This window comes from Ceratotherium simum, chromosome 39 (assembly GCF_057802395.1).
Source record: "Ceratotherium simum simum isolate JZ-2026a chromosome 39, ASM5780239v1, whole genome shotgun sequence".
Classification (NCBI taxonomy): Eukaryota; Metazoa; Chordata; class Mammalia; order Perissodactyla; family Rhinocerotidae; genus Ceratotherium; species Ceratotherium simum.
Genome location: NC_141938.1, coordinates 14274691 through 14298738, shown reverse-complemented (window position 1 = coordinate 14298738; position 24048 = coordinate 14274691). Strand labels below are relative to the sequence as shown.

The 24048-nt window shown below is 49.3% G+C and overlaps 1 protein-coding gene and 1 long non-coding RNA gene across 2 annotated transcripts; both read right to left on the bottom strand.

The window, feature by feature from the left end:
- Positions 1–2447: 2447 nt before the first annotated feature.
- LOC101403012 (uncharacterized) lies at positions 2448–23752 on the bottom strand. Its single transcript, XM_087425769.1, has 4 exons — positions 23305–23752; positions 5701–5827; positions 4483–4663; positions 2448–4085 (listed from the first exon to the last, which is right to left on the bottom strand). The coding sequence occupies exons 1-4, from the start codon at positions 23305–23307 to the stop codon at positions 2888–2890; spliced, it is 1509 nt and encodes a 502-aa protein (XP_087281895.1). The 5' UTR covers positions 23308–23752; the 3' UTR covers positions 2448–2887.
- LOC147912203 (uncharacterized) lies at positions 6257–22259 on the bottom strand. Its single transcript, XR_015550244.1, has 3 exons — positions 20940–22259; positions 20712–20804; positions 6257–6381 (listed from the first exon to the last, which is right to left on the bottom strand). It is a non-coding gene; the product is annotated as an uncharacterized LOC147912203 (long non-coding RNA).
- Positions 23753–24048: the final 296 nt, after the last annotated feature.

Sequence of the window (24048 nt, the reverse complement as noted above, 5' to 3'; positions counted from 1 at the left end):
CAGTGGTAAGGCTCCTTTCCATACCTTGCCATAAATGGTCTTGTTCAAAGGCATTCCAATCAAAATTTGTCCTGCCAGGAGGATATGAACAGACACCTCTCCAAGGAAGATATACAGATGGCCAATAGGCACATGAAAAGATGTTCAACATCACTAATCATCAGGGAAATGCAAATCAAAACTACACTGATATCACCTTACGCCTGTTAGAATGGCTATAAACACCAAGACAAAAAACAACAAACGCTGAAGAGGCTGTAGAGAAACGGTAACCCTAATCCACAGCTGGTGGGAATGCAAACTGGTGAAGCCTCTATGGAAAACGGTATGGAGATTCCTCAAAAAATTAAAAATAGAAATACCTTATGATCCAGCTATCCCACTTCTGGGTATCTATCGAACAAACTTGAAGTCAACAATCCAAAGAGGCTTATGCACCCCCATGTTCATCACAGCATTGTTCACTATAGGCAAGAAGTGGAAGCAACCCAAGTGTCCCTCGACTGATGAGTGGATAAAGAAGATGTGGTATATATACACAATGGAATACTACTCAGCCATAAAAAAGACAAAATCATCCAATTTGCAACAACATGGATGGAACTGGAGGATATTATGTTAAGCAAACTAAGCCAGACAGAGAAAGACAAACACTGCATGATTTCACTCATATGTGGAAAATTAACACATGGACAGAGAGAACAGTTTGGTGGTTACCAGGGGCAAGGGGGGTGGGGGGTGGGCACAAGGGGTGAAAGGATGCATTTATATTGTGACTGACAATAACGTACAACTAAAATTTGACAACATTACAAACTATTATGACATTAAAAAATTTTTTTTAAAAATTTGTCCTGTCAGTGCTTCTGCATAATCCCTGCCCTCCCTAATCCCTTAAATTTTATCCCAAACCCTAGATGGGGGAGACAGATTTGAGCCCTCCCTCCTTTGTCCTTGCCAACTGATCTCACAATAAATCTGCTTCTTTTCTCAAAAGCTGGTGCCACAGTATTGGCTTCTGTGCATGGCAGACAATTTTAGCAACAAGGAGGCAGTCAGACTCCTGAAACATCTGAGAAATGACTCAGACAGTTCTCTTGCCCGGGAATTTCATACAGTTACCTGAATGTCCAGGTAAATAAGCCCTATCTGTCATTTCAATATGTTGAGCGACCCTAACCTTGGTGTCTGTAGAAGGTCTAGAGCAGATCTGAGTGTTAGCATGAGAAGTTTAAAATTCAAGGACATATAGCAAACTCCAATAATCATAAGGAAAGTTGTTAAGTGATATGCTGAGACCACCAGCTAACTAAGTGGGTCTTTCTTGGCAAAAATGCTGAATTGTCATCATGAGGGTCAATAAATTTATCAATGTGACAGAGGAGGTCTATTGTGAAGAGGCTCTGTTATAAGCTTAGAGCACTGCATTTATCATTCAGAGAGCAGTCAGCTGTAAGAGAAAACTCATAAAAACTGCCAAATACATTCACATGATTTCAATCGTGGAAGTATCCAGAAACTAGAAATGCAGGGTCACTGCAGGATCTCAACAAGGCAACCAGGGAAGGAAGTTCCCTCCATTTGTGGTTTGGTGTTAAACCTGTCAGGGTGGGGACAGGAAACAGGCCCACTACTAGAGAACAAGATGCTCCCTACACAGTTCATGTGATTAGGAGAAGCCTTGGAGATGGAGGGGGCCCAGGATGAGAAGATCAGCGAGAGTGACAGCCTGAAGAAGTGGCCCGAGGGACACCAAAGAGCTGCAGGAAAATGCAGGGATTTGTGTGAACCTGAAAACCAAAGAGGGCCCACGATGGGGGAGCGTGTGGGAGAGTCTGTGGAATCTGCTGCCTGAGAGGGAACTCACATCAAACATGAGGTGTGGTTGGGGATGCTCCAGATGGGCAGAGCCTGAAGTCAGACAAGTGCTGTGACACAGGCCCACCAGGTTCCCATGCACCCCTGTCCCCTGATAGGACAGAAGATCTGAGAGTCATGGGTTCCTCACCTCTCCTTTCCAAACCTTATGCACCTTCCTCTGCTCATGACCTTTACCTTAGAACCACAAACAGGACTCTGGGATACATGGTTTCCCCCCTCACCCAAGGTAACAGCACAATTCAGTAGAAGCATCTGGACACCAGCTCTCACCTTCAGGCCACAGCTCTCTCTTCTCAACTCAAGGCATCGTGTCCATTTCCAACCAAGATCAAGGACGATGAGCAGAGTCCAATTATGAACATAATCAGATGGGACTGTGCTCTTCCAAGGATTTTACACAATCATTAATTTCTGTGAGGAACACAGTACTCATATCCACTAGCATTAAACAAATGTGGAAGATACATCTTTCAATAATAAAGACTGAAAGGGAGGGTAGATATTGAGTTAAAATTTTCCAGTATCTGCAGCAGGGGACCAGAAAAGAAATTTCAACAATACAGGTGTCATATCATGATCATTTACTAGGAGAAAAACGGAGAGTAAGAATCAAAACACTTTTTATCTAAAGTTACATCAAGTTGACGTGAAGAAGGGCCGGCTCCGTGGCTTAGCGGTTAAGTGCGCGCGCTCTGATGCTGGCGGCCCGGGTTCGGATCCCGGGAGCGCCCCGAGGCACCACTTCTCCGTCCAACGTGAGGCCGAGTCCCACGTACAGCAACTAGAAGGATGTGAACCTATGACATACAACTATCTACTGGGGCTTTGGGGGGAAAAAACTGAATAAATAAAATCTTTAAAAAAAAAAAAAGTTGACGTGAAGAAAAAAAACAAAAAACAATAACCACTTATTACCCCTGGGTACAAAACATGTTGTACTAGAAAGGAGACAAGTTCTATATAAGTGTACAATTATTTATAGTCCGAGATAACAAAATATAGATCTTTATATTGAGAGTTTCTGTCCAGTGTGTCTTCTTACGTGTACTCGCAGGGATGCGCTATGACCGAGTCTTTTCCCACAGTGCTGACACGTATAGGGCTTCTCCCCACCGTGCGTTCTCACATGTCCCCGCAGGGAAACAAGGTGCTTATAAGCTTTTCCACAGTCCTGACATTCATAGGGCTTCTCCTCACTGTGTGTTCTCACGTGTATCCACCGGGACGAGAAGTACTTGAAGGCCTTCCCACACTGCTGACACTCATAGGGTTTCTCTTCACTGTGCATTCTCTTGTGTTCCCGAAGGTTTGAGGAAGTAACGAAGGCTTTGCCACATTCCGTACATTCATAGGGTTTCACTCCACTGTGCATTTTCACATGTTTTCTCCAGTATTGGGGACAACGGAACGCTTTCCCACAGTGATTACAGACAAAAGGTTTTTCTCCAGTGTGCATCCTCATGTGTCCTTGAAGGCAGTGCAGATACCTGAAGGCTTTCCCACACTGCTTACAGTCATAGGGCTTCTCTCCACTGTGCAACCTCATGTGTGCTCGAAGGTATGAGTACCAACGGAACGCTTTCCCACAGCACTCACATGCGTAGGGTTTCTCTCCAGTGTGCAATGTCACGTGTTCTCGAAAGTATGAGGGGCGGCTGAAAGCCTTCCCACATTCCTTACATTCGTAGGGTTTCTCTCCAGTGTGTGTCCTCATGTGTTGTATAAGGTAGGAGTTGAATATAAAGGCTTTCCCACATACCTTACATATGTGCGTTTTCTGTCCAGAGTGAATTCTCAGATGTCCCCAAAGAGACGAGGCACAGGTGTAAACTTTTCCACATTGCTTACACTCAAAAGATTTTTTACTATGGAGACTTTTCACATTTCTCTTAGATGGTCTCCCAGTATCCTGGGGTTCATAGGGTTTCTCTACAACGCCTGCTTCCAGATGAGGGCTCAGGCACGAGACACAACTGCAGAGCTGCCCACATTCCGCACATGGATGAGGTTTGTGTTCAGTGTGAGATCCTTGCTGATTCTTCAGGAAAGAACAACCCATGAAGGCTTTTCCACACTTCGTGCATTCATCAGGTTTCACTCCAGTTGGACACCTCTCGTGCACAGGAAGGTTTGTAGTCTGCTCCAGGGTTTCTCCACAGTGATCACCTTCTTTCCTTTCACACAGACTCTCCACCATATGACTTCTGTTCAAAACAGGAAGCATACCATTACAGGTTAATGATTATAAGTGATTTCTTTATTAAAGATTTGATGGTTGTTAATGATTACTTCAACTATGTATTTGCCATTTTCAGTGAAAAGGAATGTTTTTGGCACTGCCTGCATTGTTACAAAGTGGAAAAGGTTAATGCTCTGGCTGAGGGCTCAAATGTAGCCATAACTTCCAGTGTTTCTTACTCATGAGACTTCCTGATCATTGTTTCATGAGACACTCAATATCTTCATGACATTTATGAAAGTCTTCTCTTGTGAAAGTTTTCTGAGGACACAAGTGTTTAGCTAGAGTTCTAACTTTATTTAATTTCAAGAGATTCTAACACTCTGCTGAGACCCCCTTCCTCCTGTGGGAACGCCACTCACCTCACACGCCTCTCCTGGGTTTGGTGCTGACCTCCAATGTTATGAAACGTCCAATTTTCTCCAAAAATAGACCGGGAATCACATCTTGTGAATCTTACTATTTTGTCTTCACTGGCTATTTTATTCTCCAATATATCCTGCTGAGGTCTCGATCCATTGCTTTTAACTTGAGTGCAACAATCTACAACAATTGGTAGCACAGTTTGATTTCTTGGGAAAGAAATAGTGGGATAAACGAAAGAAAATAGACCATATGTGGATTTCTTCTCATAGACTGATCTAAAAATGGAAACAAATTATATAAGGAAGAATGGACAGGTGAGCAAAGAAAAACTCTGAGGACCTCAGCTATTCAGGACCTTGGTAAAAGTAGGAGAAATGAGTCAAAATGGTGGACTGATCACTAAGAAATACTTCAAAATAGATGGAGAGTGATATTGCAAGAAATATTAGCAGAAAAGCAAAGTAGGAAGCAACTGGGCAAAATGCACATCCCGAAATGCTCCCTTTATAAGAGTAGATACAGAATGTCTTCCCCAGGGGGTGAGGATGGATGAAAAGTCAACAGAAGCAGGTGAATGACACACGTCACCCTCTCAGTGACTGTGTCACGTTTCTAATGGGCACGTCCAAACATCATTCCCTCATCAAGAGCCTGTTCCTCCCGAGGGTGGCTGCTCTCGTGGTGTTCACAGGCACAGAGGCCCTAGAGGGAGACTTTCTCCACGGCCCCAGCTGCCATGGGGGATGGATGTGTGTGCGGCTGGTGACTACTCGAGGAGAAGAGCTCACCATGAGGGAGGATGGAGGGGAACAGACATTCCATGAGACGGGCCCATACTTTGTCTTCAAGACCAGTGATGATGGATAAGTGTGGGTTAATTGCAGCAAAATCACCATGTCAACTGTGTGTTAACCACAGTCTAACTGTCACAAGGGTGAAAACCATAAAGCTGTTCTCACTGTCCCAAAGTGACACTGGAGATGAAGCTCACACTTATAAAATGAGGGAGACTTTTGTTCAAGAGAAATAAAAGTCTGTTTAATACGTGAAACTTTGTTTTCATGGAAAAGCTATTTGACTCTAGATGGTTCCATGAAGGCTTGGAGAGTGTCTCTCTTTTTCCCAACATATTCCCATTTCTCAGCCCCAATAAGATAGAACTGTAAGAAATATTTGTTCTGTAAACATAAGTGAAGGCATGATGCCGTCCTCACCCACTGAGGCCAGGTTCCTGCAGGTCTCCAGCATCACATCTCTGTAGAGCTTCCTCTGAGCAGCATCCAGCAAAGCCCACTCCTCCGGGGTGAAGTTCACAGCCACGTCCTCAAAGACCACTGAGTCCTGAAACAGCCCACATACTCTATTTCAGCCAGGCCCCAACTTCAGCAATGTGTGTGGGAGGATGAGAGTCAGGGACCTGCACTCAATTCCTAGGACTCCTGAGCTCACACTCTCGTGGGAAATGACGAGAAGCAAATCAAACGCAGTATGTTCAGTGATGGTAAGTGCTTGGAAAGCTGAAGCAAGTGCAAGCACAACAACTGATATAGACTTATGTGTGCATTTTCATAAGAATCATTTTTCCTCAGAGCAGATTCTGAGATACGGTACAGACTGAAAAATGAAATCATCTTTCAGAGAACACAAGAATTGACAGCTGGATTGGTCAAAAGTTATTTCCTTGTCAGCTCCAAGAACTGGAACCAGAATGTCAGCATGTTGTGAACACAGATTTCCAGTGCAACTTGAGCTGAACAGTCTCACCTTGGAAGCAACAGTGTTGAGGGGCCTGAACTCTTCCCTATATTCCAACAGAGGCAGAGACACGACTCCCTCTCAGGACGAGGGGGACACTGTGGGCACAGACGTGGGCCAGAGACTGGGGCCAGGCACACCTGATGGGTAAGAGGAGAGCCTGGATCCTGAGGAAATCTGTCAAGCTGCCAGCCCTCTCAAATAACGAACTGAGTGCAAGAAATTCAAGAAATATGGCCCCACAAAGAAGAGTCACTGAAGGATCTGAGGTTAATAGAGTGAAAGTGCCTTTTAAGAGAGAAAAAAATACCTATTAAATATCTTTAGAGGAATATAAGATAACACCACACCCATGGAATAAAGAGCAAACAATTATGAAAAGAAATGAGAGATTGTTTAAACAAAAAAAATCTTCACAAAATCTAAAGAAAAAAAATTTCTACAGCTACAAAGAAAGTCAGGCTACCTCACCTAGAGTAGCAACTGGGCTTTGCTAACCACACCCCTGATAGGAGATGAATTCTTGGTATAGTTTAAAAACTCAGATGACACCAATAAAAAAATAAAGTAAAATAAATAATACATTTAAATAATGAGCAAAGAATGTGAGTAGATACGTCTCCAAAAAGAAATACAAGTGGCCTGGGGCCGGCCCCGTGGCTTAGCGGTTAAGTGTGCACGCTCCGCTACCGGTGGCCCGGGTTCGGATTCCGGGTGCGCACCGACGCACCGCTTGTCTGGCCACGCTGAGTCCGCGTCCCACATACAGCAACTAGAAGGATGTGCATCTATGACACACAACTATCTACTGGGGCTTTGGGGAAAGAAAATGGAGGAGGATTGGCAATAGATGTTAGCTCAGAGCCGGTCTTCCTCAGCAAAAAGAGGAGGATTAGCATGGATGTTAGCTCAGGGCTGATCTCCCTCACAATACAATTAAAAAAAAAGAAATACAAGTGGCCAATAACCTCATGAAAAGATACTAGACATCACTAATCATTAGGGACCCACATCAAATTCAATATTGGAGAGACACTTGCCAACTCATTCTACGAGGCCAGTATTACTCTGGCCTCTTATCAAAACCAAAAACATCATAACTACAGAAAACTAGAGACCAATATCCTTCATAAATATAGACAGGAAATCCCTCAACAAAATCCTAGGAAACCAAACCCAGTGAAATACACGTAAAAGGATTCTACACCACGACCACGGGGGATTCATCCCAGGAAGAAAAAGGTTGGTTCAACAAACGGAATATCAGTGTCAAGTACCTTATTACTAGAATAAAGAACAGAAACCACATACATGGTCACCTCAAGAGACAGAAAAGTCATCTGACAAAACCCAACACCCGTTCATGATAAAAGTACTCAGCAAACTAGGAACAGAAGGGAACTTAACCAGATGGACGAGCATCCAGGAAAAGCCCACACCTAACGTTTCAACAGACACGTCTCTGAAAAAAAAAATACAAGCGGCCAATAAGCACATGAAAAGATGCTAGACATCAGCCACCAGGGAAATGCAAACCGAAACTACAAGCAGACCCTCTTCACACCCTCGAGGATGGCTATAAGATGGACAAACAAGGCTGGCGGGATGTGAGGAAGCTGGAACCCTCACACGTTGCTGATGGGAATGTAAATGGTGCAGCCACTTTGGAAGACAGTCTGGCGGGTCCTCAATGATGAACACAGAGCTACCATATAACAGCAATTCCACTCCTAGGTATCCATCTACCCAAGAGAAGCGGAAACATCAACACAAAAAGGAATACACAGATATTCACAGCAGCGTGATTCATAATAGCCAAAACGTGGCAACAACTCAAAAGTCCATCAAGAGATCTGGATAAGCCAAATGTGGAATATCCAGACAATGCGGTATGATTGGGCAATGAGAGGAGTGAAGTCTTGGTCCATGGCACAAAAACAATGAACCCTGAGAACATGGACAGGCCCAAAAAAGACCACACAGAGCATGATATCGTGTATAAGAAATGTACAGAACAAGCCAATCTATGAACATAGAAAGTAGATTAATAAATTGCCTAGAACTCAGGGAGGGGGTGGCCTGGAATGAGGAGTCACTGCCAACAGACACAAGTTTTTCTTTGGGGGTGATAAAAATGTTGTAGAATCTCTGGGATCAGAATGGCTGACGGTGACTTGGGAAGATCCTGAACTAACCTCCTGCCATGGACACAACAAGTATACAGCTACACATGGAACAATTCACTCTGAAAACTAGCTGAACAGGGTCCACATGGAGATGGGTAAGAGAGGCAGAGACAGGATCTTGGCAAAAACCCCACCCCCTGTGCACAACCCACCATCAGGAGGGATCTCACAAATGTAGAGCTTCTCCCTGAGGAGTGACAGGTTCATGGCCCACATCAGGCACCCCAATCCTTGGGACCTGCATGGGAGAGATGAGCCCCCAAACCGTTTGGCTTGGAAAACCAATGGGGCTTATGTCCAGGAGAACCAGAGGGCTGTAGGGAACGAAGATTCCACTCTTAAAGGGTTCACATGCAGACCCACTGGCCCCAGGACCAGCGTGAAAACAGCAGTTTAAAAAGTGCCTGGACCACAGGTGAAAGATACTCATTTGCTAATCTTAAAAGCATCAGCCAGAAGGGCAGGAGTCCCTTGGGACTCTCTCTGGGGAAGGAGGTGCTGGTGGGTGCCATTTGTACACTCTCCCTCTATCCCGCTAGCACTAGTGGGCACGTCCCTCCTCACACCCCTTGTGCAGTCCCACCAAAGCCAGCCGGCATGCACAGGCCACACAGGGAACACCCTCTAAGCCTCTGGATCCGGTGGGCTGGGGGGATTGTATTTCTGGGCCCTACAGATCTGAGACAACCAGAGAGACCGTTCTTGGTGGACTACCATCCCCAGGGCACTGCACAGTGGACTGAAACACACCCCAAGTCCTCCTTCACATTACTTGTCCTGGACCTTCAGCCCGAGGAGCAAGCTTCAGGTTTACCACACATCTGGAGGCTATGTAAGCGATCTCAGGGAACACAGGCCAAGAGACACATCCTTGCACTTCCCTTTGGACTCAGGACAGCTCACCAGTACCTCCCAGAAAGAAGCCCATACACTCACCTGGAGCCCCTATTTTCTTTTGCAACTACCGCCAAGGGGGACATCGCCAGATCACCTGGTACAGACACCAGCAGGGTTTACAACTGCAGTCCCACAGGACTGTATATAATTGCATACCTTAAAAGCTGCTGCCTGAGTGTCTAGCTCCCAGTCAGCCTGAACTAGGTGCTGACTGAGACCTCTCCCTCTGGGACACTCACAGGTCTCGGCACACCCCAAACAGCTGGAAGCTATCAAGGATACATCAGGCTGCTTTGACAATCACAAAAGTTCCAGAGACATCCAAGAGCTAGGACAAGGTTAAATGATAAGGTTCATCTCCCACACCAGGCCACTCCTTCAAGACCAGGAGAGAAAGCTGTTTTGTCTCATACACAGAAACAAACACAGAGTCAAACAAAATGAGGAAACAAAGGAATATGTTGTAAACAAAAGAGCAAGATAAAACCCTAGAAAAAAGCCGTAATAAAACAGACGTAAGTAATTTACCTGATAGAGAGTTCACAGTAATGATCATAAAGATGCTCAATGAACTGAGAAGAGGAAAGGATGAACACTGTGAGAACTTCAACAAAGAGATGGAAAATATAAGAAGTACCCAATAGAAGTCACAGAGCTGAAGAATAGAATAATTGAACTGAAAAAATATACCAGAGGAGTTCAACAGCAGATTAGATGAAGCAGAAGAAAGAATCAGTGATCTGGAAGACAGGGCAGAGGAACTCACCCAAACAGAACAGCAGAAATTTAAAAAAAAAAAAATGTTTTTTAAGCAACAATCTTAAGGGACTTAAGGAACAATATCAAATAGAATAATATTCATTTGTTGTTTTTACCTACTACTTATGAGTGAGATCCTATGGTATTTAACCTTTTCCCTCTGACTTATTTCACTTAACATAATACCCTCAATGTCCATCCATGCTGTCACTCAAGTGGAATAATATTCACATTATAAGGGTCCCAGAAGGAGAAGAGAGAGAGAAAGGGGAAGAAAACTTATTTGAAGACATGATGGCTGAAAACTGCGCTAACATGTAGAAAGAAAAAAAAAAAATCAGATCCAGGAAGCCCAGAGAGTTCCAAACAAGACGAACCCAAACAGATCTACACCAAGACACATTATAATCAAAATGCCAAAAGTTAAAGGGAGAATCTTAAAAGCAGCAAGACAAAAACAATTTGTTACCTACAAAGGAACCCCCATAAAACTATCAGCAGATTTCTCAGCAGAAACTTTGCAGGACAGAAAGGAGTGGCATGATATATTCAAACTGCTGAAAGGGAAAAAAGTTCCAACCAAGAAAACTCTACCTAGCAAGGTTATCATTCAGAATTGAAGGAGAGGTAGAGAGTTTTCCAGCCAAGCAAAAGCTAAAGGAGTTCATCACCAGTAAACTGGCCTTATGAGAAATATTAATGAGACTTCTTTAAGTTGAAAAGAAAGGATACTAATTAGTAACAGGAAAACATATGAAAGTAAGAATCTCACTGGTAATGATCAGTATATAGTAAAAGTAGTGGATTAATCAGTTACAAATCTAGTATGAAAGTTAAAAGGCAAAAGTAGTAAAAAAGAAAATAATAACTACAATAACTAGTTAAGGGATACACAAAATAAAACAATGTCAAATGTGACATCAAAAACAAAACGTTGTGGGGGTAAAAATGTAGAGATTTAGAATGCGTTTAAACTTAACTTGCTAACAACTTAATATAGACTGATATATATACAGGCTGTTAGATGTGAGACTCACGGTAACCACAAAGCAAACACCTACAGTAGATATACAAAAGATAATGAGGAATCTAAGCATTCCATTAGAGAAAGTTACCAAACACAAGAGAGGAAAGAAAAGAAGAAGAAAGGAACAGAATGTTTTGGCATTACAAAACAGCCAGAGGGCCGGCCTCATGGCTTAGCGGTTAAGTGCGCGCACTCCACTGCTGGCAGCCCAGGTTCGGATCCTGGGCGCGCACCCAAACACCGCTTCTCCGGCCACACTGAGGCCACATCCCACATACAGCAACTAGAAAGATGTGCAGGGCCGGCCCGTGCCCTAGCAGTTAAGTGCACTCGCTCCGCTACTGGCGGCCCAGGTTCGGATCCCGGGCGCGCACCGACGCACCGCTTCTCCGGCCATGCTGAGGCCATGTGCCACATACAGCAACTAGAAGGATGTGCAACTATGACATACAGCTATCTACTGGGTCTTTGGGGGGAAATAAAAAAAGGAGGAGGATTGCCAATAGATGTTAGCTCAGAGCAGGTCTTCCTCAGCAAAAAGAGGAGGATTAGCACGGATGTTAGCTCAGGGCTGACATCACCAAAAAAAAAAAAAAAAAAAAAGAGGAAGAAGGATGTGCAGCTATGACATACAACTATCTACTGGGGCTTTGGGGGAAAAAATAAATAAGTAAAATTATAGAAAAAAGGGCCGGCCCTGTGGCTTGGTGGTTAAGTGCGCGCGCTGCGATGCTGGTGGCCCGGGTTCGGATCCCGGGTGCGCATCGAGGCACCGCTTCTCCGTTCATCCTGGGGCCGAGTCCCACATACAGCAACTAGAAGGATGTGCAGCTACGACATACAACTATCCGCTGGGGCTTTGGGGGGAAAAAATAAAAAATAAAAAATAAAAAAATTATAGAAAAAAAAAAAAAAGCCAGCCAGAAAAAATTTAACAAAATGGCAATAAGTACGACCTATCAATAATCACTTTAAATGTAAATGGACAAAATTCTCTAATCAAAAGAGAGAGCAGCTGAATGGATAACAAAACAAGACTCATCTCTATCTTACATCGCTCCAGATGTAAGGACACAGACTAACAGTGAAGGGATGGAAAAAGGTGTTTCATGCGAATGGAAACCAAAAGAAAGCTGGGGTGGCTATACTCCTATCAGACAAAATAGACTTTAAAACAAAGACTGTAATAAGAGACAAAGAGAATCATCACTACATAATGATGAAGGGGTGAATCCAGCAAGAGGATAAATACATTTGTAAATATTTATGCATCCAACATAGCAGCACATAAATACATACAACAAATTTTAAGAGACCTAAAGTGGGAAACTGACAGCAATACAATAGTAAGAGGGAACTTTAATACCTCCACATACATCAAAGGATAGAGCATCCAGACAGAAGATCGATAAGGAAACACTGGCCTTAAATGATACATTAGCCCAGATGGACTTAAGAGATATATACAGAACATTTCACCCAAAAGCAGCAGAACACACATTCTTCTCAAGTGCACATGGAACATTCTCCAGGATAGACCATGTTAGGCCACAGAACAAGTCCTAATAAGTTTAAGAAGACTGAAATCATATCAAGCGTCTTTCCAACCACAATTGTATGAAACCAGAAATCAACTACAAAAAGAAAAATCACAAATATGTGAAAATTAAACAACATGCTACTGAACAACCAATGTGTCAAAGAAGAAATCAAAAAAAAAAAAATACCTTGAGACAAATGAAAATGGAAATACAACATAGCAAAATCTATGAGATGCAGCAAAAGCATTTCTCAAAGGGAAGTTTACAGCCATACAGGCCTAAAAGAAACAAAAAAAGTTTCAAATAAAAAATCTAACGTTACACATAAAGGGATTAGACAAAGAACAAATGAAGCTCCAAGTTAGTAGGAAGAAGGAAATAATAAAGATCAGAGTGGGGCTTGCCCTGTGGCGTAGAGGTTAAGTGCATGCACTCCACTGCTGGCGGCCCAAGTTTGGATCCTGGGCGCACACTGACGCACCGCTCATCAAGCCATGCTGTCGCAGTGTCCCATATAAAGTGGAGGAAGATGGGCACAGATGTTAGCCCAGGGCCAGTCTTCCTCAGCAAAAAGAGGAGGATTGGCAGATGTTAGCTCAGGGCTGATCTTCCTCACACACAAAAAAACAAAAACAAACCTGCCCAATGATTTGAGGAGAAGTGCTGGTTCCCATTTAAAAACACATCTGTCTGCTGCATACACCAGGACAGAAGTAAAAGATACCTTAATCTGTCATTTTTTATTGTTGGAGACAATGAATTTAAGATATTCCTATTGGTGGGCCGGCTCTGTGGCTTAGCGGTTAAGTGCGCGCACTCAGCTGCTGGCAGCCCGGGTTCGGATCCCGGGCTCGCACCAACGCACTGCTTCTCCAGCCATGCTGAGGCCGCGTCCCACATACAGCAACTAGAAGGAAGTGCAGCTATGACATACAACTATCTGCTGGGGCTTTGGGGAAAAAATAAATAAAATTATAAAAAAAAAAAAAGTACTAAAAAAAAAAAAAATTCCTATTGGGGCCAGCCCAGTGGCGCAAGCGGTTAAGTGTGCATGCTCTGCCTCAGCGGCCCGGGGTTCGCCGGTTCAGATCCTGGGCGCGCACTGACACACCACTTGGCAAGCCATGCTGTGGTGACATCCCATATAAAGTGGAGGAAGATGGGTATGGATGTTAGCCCACGGCCAGTCTTCCTCAGCAAAAAAAAAAAAAAAAAAAAAAAAAAAAAAAAAATCCTATTATATTCTATTCCCTATTTTTAGTTGTTTGATCACTGAGGTCTTGTAAATGGATCAACATAATACCACATTATGTTGTGGTAGAGGTATCATATTATACCAGAGGATATTCTCAAGTACAAGTTTCCCCCGCTCTCTAAAAGTTTCCTTTCCTCCACTTTGCTTTTATGAGACACCTACATTAGTTCCCGTCTTAGCTAACAGAAATCCCAAGAGAATTCTTGCTTTTACAAACAAAGGCAAACAGTGACAATTGTGTTCAGAGGCTGTTTCCCATTGAGCCCTTACAGAGGCTGAGAAGTCAGCACTCTGTAGACCTTCTAGCTTCCAGTAGGTGAACCCCGACCTTCCACACTGAGGCAGCAGACAGGGAAGAAAGTGCAGCTGTCGGTGGCCTGCCTGCCCCGGTGGATTCAGACGGTGACCAGATGTTAACAGATGACCCTCTTGCTCTCTCTCCCACACCCCAGTCTCCCGTCCCTTCCCCAACCCCCGATGAAGAAACAGAGGAGCGCCCCATGCCCTCTGACCCGACACCAAGGAGAGCGAAGCGCAGCAACAGCCCAGCCGGGGGTGGCCCAAGTGGAGGGCAGTCCATGGTGAGAAGATGCCCTCCCGCTGAGCCCATGCACAGCCGCCACGTTCCAACAGGAGGCCGGGGAGTGTCCACACACGGTTAGTGTGGCTGTGGACCCGTGGCAATGGCATCTCTCTGACCGGCGGGGCAGAGAAATGAGCACCCTCAGCACACACCCTGCCCTCTGGTGGCACCTGCACGGCGCTCGGGGGTTCCAGGACTCACTCCCTCCCAGACTGAACTGTGCAAGACGCACGACCATCCTCGGGGAGCTGGAATGGGACAGGCCACCTGCGCCGCTGTCTCTGAAGGCCCTGATCAGGCCACGTTCTCTGCAGGGAGGAAAGTCAAGATACTCCAATCCACCCCCCACACCTACTACCAGACCTGACGGCCACACTGAGCCCAGTGGTGGGACGAAATATTTACAGTGTCGGTGTCGTGACCCGCTGCTGACCTGGGGGAAACTGACAAAGCCTGAGAAAGATATGGGCTATGGGAAAGACCTGAGATGGAGAGGGCGCTGTCCCCACCGGCTGGAAAGGGTCTGGTAACAGTAACCGGAACAAATGTGGTTTGGCCTCATTGCTGTGGGGACCCCACCTGAACAGAGAGACCGGCACCCCCACCTCGTGTTGGCCGGCCTGTGGAAAGCCTTTGAAAGTGAACAGTTCAGACCCGCCCCACCAGCCCTGCCGTCCCTATGCCCCCCTGCCCCAGCCAAGGCCACAGGGGTACAGTCCTGTCGGGGTGGGTGCCTCCCACGCCCTGGGTAGAGGATACAGGCCCAGATCGCCCCCAGGTGAGGCCCTAGGTGGAGCTCACCATTCATTGGCCCTCCAGAAAGAAACAGAAGGTGACGGCCCTAGTGGACACCGGAAGCAGTAAGCCTGTCACCCCAGTGACAAGCGGTAACTCAAACAAGAAAAATGGCCTGGGGCATCAGGAGGTAGAGGAACCATCCAGAACTGCAGCAAGTGGGTACTGTATACCCCGCCCACAGTGTCTTCAACAGCCTGGGACGGCCCGTAAGAAAGCTCACGGCGGAGTTAGACAAGGTGGTAGCCCAGCCACGTGGCTGTGCCCAACAGAGCCGCCATCTGGAGACCTTGGCCATGGTCCTAGGAGTGCATCACGCTGTGCTGGACTTAGCAAACACTTTCTTCAGGACCCCTGGCCACCGAGCCACAACATCCATTGGCCTTTCACGTGCCAGGGGCAATAGGGACCTTTCCAGTGCTTTCCCAAGGCTCCCTGCACAGCCTCACCAGGTGGCGTGGGACGCAAGCCCAAGACTTCTCCTTCCCCAGGCAGTAAAACGGGCCCGTGACATTGAGGAGACAGTGCTGCCACACGGAGACTCGCCTCTGCTGCAGGACACTCTTCAGGCTTCACCAGGTCATCCTGAGGGAGCGGGGAGGCGCACCCACAGAAAACTCATGGGCCAGGCCACAGTCAGGTCTGGGGAGTGGGGTAAGATGTGAGTTGTCCCAGGAGCCGTGACTGAGCAAGGGCAAGCCTGTCCAACTGAGCACGTGAGAGGGGCAGCCTTGGAGGCGTGCCGGGGTTTGGAGGATGTGCATCCCCCCCCCTGGCACAGAGCCTCCGCCTCTGAAACCACCCGGTAACAAAAGGCAGCTGTGGGACAGGGGATCAGGGCAGCAAGCCACCACTGAGAAGCAAAGACACTAATGAATCAGATGAGAGCTCTGTGCATCCCCCAAGCAGGAGATGACGGGTCTGTGACTCTGGAGGACACGGGGCAGGCCCGCTGGCAGCACAGGAAGAGAGAGGAACAGCTCCCAGCAGAGTCCACAGAGCTCCTCCAGGTAGAGCCTCTCACACAGGAGCCAGTGGGCTGGACTCACAGCCATCTGGCTGGAGATCACTCACGAGCCCTGGACGACCAACCTCTGCATTGACAGTGGGCTGTTCTCAAGGGATGAACCTGTGGCTTGGACAACGGGAAGCCAAGCGTGGATGATCACGAGTGGTCCCTTGTGGGGTCAGGATGTGGGGGGCATTTGGGTTCACCTGTGAGAGCCTGGGGTGGTGCTGTCTTCCACATCCCGGCTCCTAAGGCACTGCCCCCCCACCCCCGGCAATCAGGAAGCCGGTGCGGCAGCCCCAGTACAGCCCTGGCAGCTGCCCCTTCAGCAGACACAGCAGACTGGGGGCACAGGAAGAACAGCCACCACTGTGCCGGGTGGGGTGCTATTGCCAAGGATGCCAGACGGCCTTGAAATACAGTGACTCAGTTAAAGCAGCCACAGCATGTGTGTGTGTGTTCTAAACACCAAGGCAGGGCCGCCCCGTGGCTTAGCGGTTAAGTGCGCGTGCTCCGCTACGGGCGGCCTGGGTTCGGATCCCGGGCGCGCACAGGCGCACCGCTTCTCCGGCCATGCTGAGACCGCGTCCCACATACAGCAACTAGAAGGATGTGCAGCTATGACATACAACTATCTGCTGGGGCTTTGGGGAAGAAAAGGAGGAGGATTGGCAATAGATGTTAGCTCAGAGCCGGTCTTCCTCAGCCAAAAAAACAGGAGGATTAGCATGGATGTTAGCTCAGGGCTGATCTTCCTCACAAAAAAAAATAATAATGAATAAATAAATAAACACCAAGGCAGCTGCCAGAGGAATCTGGGGCCATTCACCAGAGTTCCCACCAGTGAGGGATGGGCACATCGATTCTATTGGCCCCCTCCCAAGCGAGGGCTCTAACTATGCCCTGGTTTGTGTGGACACTGTGTCTGGCCTAACCCAAGCGTTCCCCTGTCACCATGGAAACCGGGCAGCCACAACTAGGGGTTAGAGAAGCAGAGTACGTGTGCAGATGCCCTGGTTGAATAGTGCTCGGGGAGTCACATCTCAAAGGTGACGATGTGTAAGCCTGGGCAGAAGAACACGACACTGAATGGAGGGCCCACTCCCCTGTAACCCGCACGCAGCAGGGTGGGGACAAAGGAAAGGTGGGAAATTCAAGCAGCAGAATCATTTACTAACAGGCAGAACCACCTCGGCCGGGTGGACTGAAGGACTGTCCCAGGCTTTAATAGACTTGACTCATCCACCAGTGGGGCCAGTCGCCCCATGTCCAGACTGGGGACCCCCACTGAGACAGCCAACACTGTAAAGGCATGGAAGTCGAGGGACGCAGCCACGGTCCCGACTCTCACTGTGGGTCAACGTGCTGTGAACACCAAGCCCCTCGTGCCTGGGGGAGGCCTCATCTATGGAACGAGCAGTGGGATGGCCCCCGGGATGGGTGAGTTACTTCACGCCCAGGGTGAGGGGACTACTCAGTCTCCACCTGGATCCTGCCGTCCTGCTACAAGCTGGGCCTGTGGAAACGCACTCCACCTGGAACGGACACACGTGGAGAAAGGGGAGGAGGTGGCTCCTGGGCTGGCAGATCCCCCCCGCATCCATCTCCTCACCCCTGACAGTGCAGCCTCCCCGGCCAACATGTGTGCTGTGCACAGCCAGGTCGAGTCCCCAAAGCTGCCAACCTCCCCCTCCTCAAGGCCAGGTGGGCACATCTTCCCACTGGGACCATCGCTTGTCCACCATCTCTGTCTCCTCCATTGGCCTGGAGGAGGTTACAACACATACAGAAGTCCTTGCTAAACTCACCCAGCAAGCTTGAATGACAGCCAAGGAAGCCCGTCCTTACAGAACACGGAAATACCTCTAATCAGAAGGGCTGTCCTCCAAAACAGGGTGACTTTGACATCGTCCCTGCCTCACAGGAGGCCCCTGTGCCGTTATCCAAACAGAAGGCTCTGTGTTCAGCCCCGAGGAGCTGACGTGTCATCGTCCCTAAACCACACGAGGACACACTTGAGTGCTCCAAAGCTGGCCCAGGGGACCTGAGACATCAGTGGCTCAGATCACGGGGCTCCTGGTGGAGAAAGCTTCACTGACTTCAGGAATCACCGTCTTAGTCCGTGTTTCCTCCTGCATGCACCTGTCTTGTTGCTGTGACATCTGCCACCAATGCAGCCAGACAGCCACCCAAGGGGCCACCTCCAGGCTAGTGAAACCCGACTGCTCAGGGCGCGCTGCGGAAAAGGGGGCCTGAGGGACTGTAAGAGGTGCTCGGGGGTGGAGTGTTGCAGGGGGTCATCCAGACGACCAGATGGCCGCTTGACCCCCGGGCAGCACGCAGGCAACTGGAGGCTGCACCCCTCCCCTGGGCTTGGAATGTGTGTTCAGCTTGCTTCCCCAGTGACAGAAGCTGCCAAGGACACAGCCTTGAGACCACCTGCACCGTGGACGTGACTCAGCACAGTTAAGGCCTCTACATAAACTTGAAGACTGGCAGGTGGGCACCCGACACTCCTTGTCTTGCAGCCACCAAGACGGCCTCCTCAGTAAGGTCTCTTGCTCATTAACACTGCCTCCTGCCAATCTGGACGGTCAGCCTCTCTCTTCCCTCTCTCCTGCCCTCCTGTACAGGGGCTGGTTGCAGATTACACCCGGGGAGCTCCCCAGGAAAAATGTTGCAACAAAAACCATTTCACAGCACAATGATCCCGTATGTCACACCCAAAAAGACTAGGAAGATCATCAGACAACCAGGTTTTTAGTAAGTTTCCAGAATGCACTCTCACAAAAATAAATCTCAGTGTATTCTCAATCACTTGAAACACGCAGTTGAAAAGTTAATTTTTAAAATAGACTTTTTAGGCAGGCCCCGTGGCTTGGCGGTTGAGTGCGTGCGCTCCACTGCTGGCGGCCCGGGGTTCAGATCCCGGGCGCGCACTGACCCACTGCTTCTCCGGCCATGCTGAGGCCGCGTCCCACATACAGCAACTAAAAGGATGTGCAGCTATGATGTACAACTATCTACTGGGGCTTTGGGGGAAAAAAATAAATAAATAAAAACTATAAAAAAAAAAGATAAATCCATTAAATCTAAAATTAGCCTTGTTTGGGGGTTTGTTTGCTCTTGTTTTTGTTTGAACTTAACAAAAACTACTTCTGAAAACTGAAATGGCAGGCAAATTGTAAGATGAGCTGACATTTTCCACAGAACAAGGAGGTGGGATTTTTCCCTAACAGACGACAAAGCTGTTTAAACTACAGTGATTTGGGACCGGCCCCGTGGCATAGTGGTTAAGTTCACACGTTCTGCTTCAGGGTCCTGGGTTCGTGGGTTTCAATCCCGGACACAGACCTACATACCACTTGCCAAGCCATACTGTGGCAGCATCCCGCACGCAAAATAGAGGAGATTGGCATAGATGTTAGCTCAGCGACAATCTTCCTCACCAAAAAAATAAATAAACAAAATAAAGTAGAGTGATTAGGACAGGATGGCGTTATCACAGGGATGGACAAAGACAGCAATGGAAAAACCAGACCACCTGAACCAGGCCCCCGTGATGTTGGCAGGTGGATCTGCCCCAGAGCAGGCTGTGCCGGGCAGCGGTAGAGATGGTGACACTTTGACACATCAGGCAGTGATGACTGGTTATCTAGAGGGGAATATCAACCTCACGTAAAATAACCAACTCACTGTAGATTTAACTGAGAGACGAAAGTAGGACACTGAGAAGTTACAGAAAACATCTTAATGACATAAAGAAGAGACTGAGATATTCCAGTCTATCAAATTAAGATGAGGGCCGGCCCCGTGGCTTAGCAGTTAACTGTGCACGCTCCGCTGCTGGCGGCCCGGGTTCGGATCCCGGGCGCGCACCGACGCACCGCTTCTCCAGCCATGCTGAGGCCGCGTCCCACATACAGCAACTAGAAGGATGTGCAGCTATGACACACAACTATCTACTGGGGCTTTGGGGGGAAAATAAATAAATAAATAAAAATTATAAAAAAAATAAATTAATTAATTAAGATGAGTCCATCAAAGTGCAGAATAGGGAGAAATTGTACACCACAATCTGGAAAAAAATATTTGCAATACCTAGAAATGAAAAAGGATGACTGTCCAGACCATGGAAAGAAAACATAAGAAATCAGTAACACAAATGAATTAGAGGGGAGGACATGACTGAAATCTCTCTGAAGGGAGATGAAATGCCTCACGAGAAATGCTCAACCCCAATGGGAATCAGTACAAACCAACGTGGAACCCCAGGAGACCCCACTTCACACTCGAGATGGACACAAGTTAGTTACTCCAAGTGCTGGAAATGACATGGAATAAACACACATGTGCGACAGTGAGACACTGGATTCCCACACTCCTCCATCCGCATTTCCTAGGAAATGGGAACTTACCCATAATCTACAATTCTGCAATTTCTCTCCAACGTGTAAAAATTTATGACCCACTTGCACTTGGAGACAAACACAAGAATGACTGCAGCAGCACTGCCGACAAAAGGGAAAAATAAATGTGAGACAACCCAGGCCCCACAAGACTGGAAGGGAGGAGGCACCCGGGTGACCCCAGCCACAGACACCAGCCCGTGTGACACAGACTGAGGCTGAAGAACCACAGAGAACCTTCCGTGTGATATCGACGCTGTATCCTGGTAACCTTCACTCACTGCACATTCCACAGAGGAGGATCACACAGAGCACCGCTGGGGGATGAAAGACAGACCTAAAGCTGCAGAGAGCAACACAGAGAACCAGGAGCGGGTCACCCCGGGGGCAGCAGCTGGGAGACGCCACCAACCAACCAAGAACACACAAACCTTACACCTTCACATAGTGGGGCAGCAGTCTGAGTGCTCGAGCACCCTGGGGCCACCCAGCAGCAGGCCCGTCAGGAGACGGGAAGATGAGCCCAGCGTGAGCCCACTCAGACCAGCACCCGCTCCACAGCCCACACGGCCACCCGAAGGCACAAGGTGGAACCTGACCCTGAGCTGGGGGCCCGGCCCCCCTGCTGAGAGGGAGCCAGGGTGGCCCCTCCCAGGGAAGGACTGAGGGGACCCTGAGACCCCTGGGGACTGAACTCCGCAGCTGCACACACCCTGTTCCCCCTCCTCAGTGTGGAAACGCCCCCCTCCAGGCCTCAATTCTCCCCAAGGAGGAGACACTCAGAGATCACGTTCTGACCCGTATAAACTCGCACTCCATAAACCCTTCCAGACGCAGATGAACCCAAGGAGCTTCCCCAAGTCTGACCTTCACAGACTCACTCAGTTTGCACACACCACACTTCACTCCACCCACTCTATGGAGGATGCAAAACCGACCCTCAGGACACAGCCCCAGGGCAGCCCCACCCCGCCCCCAGCACCTCTGCAGGGGGGTCTCCCTGCCCCTGCTCTGTGGCTGCTCTCAGCACCAACAGCTCCTTCTGCGGTAGTTCTGGGGGTGGAGTCACCTGCAGGGGTGAAGCCCAGCAAGACCCCACTGCCCCTTCCTTCACCTCCCACGCAGGATTAGCTTTAGGGGCAGCTTGTCCCCAGCCCAGGAGATGCACCTGCTCCAAGACCCCTGGATCATTTAAATGGGACACAGACCCCATCCCACTGTGTGGATGAGAACCCACAGAATCCCTCCTTCCCCCTGTGTCAAGAACACAGCAGGGGAGGGGAATTCTAGGGCACTTTTATGGTTTAAATAACTGGTCACTGCTTATCCCTTTCAGAAAACATATATCAGTTCACTGCTGTCCTCATGAGAACAAGTCGTAAATCAACAAACCAGCATTGATGGCTTTTGGGTTTCACAGGTCACATTTCACAGAATTTGCATTAACCTCTGAGGACCAGCTATTAACAGGCAGTGGGACAGGTCCACACAGTGTCACAAACTGTGCAGCCTGCATAGCAGAGTCACTACCAGTTTTATGAACTTTTTAAGTCCAAGACGTCCCCCACCTGCCTGAAGGAGCGGGACCCCGTGCACTTTCCCCGCAATTCTCCTGGGAGAGAGAGGACGTTCTCTGTACTGAGACACTCTCCGCAGCCGCATCTCTGGAATGGCCCGGAATAACATGAGTCAGCAGAACAGGGCAGAGACCTGAGACACCGACACCCCCACTACGGGGAAGAGACGAGGCAAAAAGAATCCAGTGACTTCACACCTGCTGAACCTGAGGCTGGACTAAGAGAAAGCTATTCGTGCTGGGAGGGACACAGAGTGGGCAGCTCACAGGTGTCAGGTGACAATGCGGAATCCTCCCCGAGCCCTGGGCTCCTGGAAACATCCAGGGAAGGTGGAAGGCCCTCCCCCACCCTTTTGTGTTCTGGAAACCTGCACGCCTGAAGAAACCTCCCCCCCTTCCCCAAAGGACTTAGATAAGACGCACACCGAGGCCCCTCCCGTTTATCCGGGACAAGGCCAGACACAGACGCTCCCAAATCCCCATTCTCTGTCTCATCAATAATCAGCTGAACTGCTCGTCCCCACCGACAAGCAGAACGAATGCGTGTTGGCCCCACTGGCTCAGCCTCTCTCCCCCCAGACCCCTGAGCTGCGGGCGCCCTCAGCCTGGTCAGCAGACAGCCCCTCCCAGGACAGGCTGGGCTCAGGGACCTGCCAGCCCAACATCACGCCTGCTTCTCCTGGTCGTGTCTGCTCCTCTCTGCACAGAGACACTCCGCCCGACTCTGGAGACGCCTGCAGATCTTAAGGCCAGAGCCCCCTCCCCCACTGCAGAGCCCCCGCCCTGACCGCCCGGCCGGGGGTCGTCCCTACCCCTCCGACCCCGCCCGGCCAAGGACTCGCGGGGAGGACGGGGAACCCGGGACCCCCACGCGGGGCCGGGACGGGAGCCGGGACCCTCCCCGCGGCCGAGAGCAGGGGCTCGAGGGAGACCCGGGGGGCGCGGGGAGACCCGGGCCCGCGGCCGCTTCCAGCCGGTTCCGGCCGGTTCGCACCAGCCCCTCCCGGTCCCGGCCCGCGCACTCACCATCTCCGCCCGCTCCGGACTCTCCGGGCGTCCTCCCCGCGGCCCCGCGGCCCCGGCAGGTGAGAGCGACGGGGACGGGACACCTGGGGCCGCGCGGGGCAGGTGCGCGCGGGGAGGCGGCGGGAGGAGAGCGACGTCCACGCGGGTGCGAGCGCGCCCGCGCCCGGCTCTGATTGGACGGTGCTCCAGGGCCCGCGCCCGGCTCTGATTGGACCGTGCTGCAGGACCCGCGCCTGGCTCTGATTGGACGGTGCCTTGGGCACTCCCACCCCCTTGGCGCGTTACTGGACGGTTTCCCCACCCCGTGGGCGGGCCCGCCACCGCCTCCTGGACCCGGAAGTCCTGACTCAGTTTCCGCAGGGGGCGCCCCTTATTCGGAGCTAAAACTGGACAAAACGAGACCACAGGGGCTGGTGACCTCCGGGCTCGGGGGTCGGCTCCTAACGGAGTCACCGCTCAGCTTTACCCTTTGTCTAGGAACAAAGATGCCCTGTTACGTCACCAGGACTGGGTCCGGCTCTGATTTGATGTGTGACCTTTGACACCGGGAGGCCCCGCCTCCGTCCCCGCCGCCACCTCTGGGGCTTGAGGTTACTCCCGCGGCTCTGGGTCCTTTGTCCCCGTGGGAAGTGGGACCCCGCGGCCCCGCTGCGCGCAGGACCCGTCTCAGCACAGCCGAGTGTGAGGTGTTAGAATTCCCGCCTCTGCGTTACTGCCAGGAAGTGTGTTCAGATCCGTTTTTGA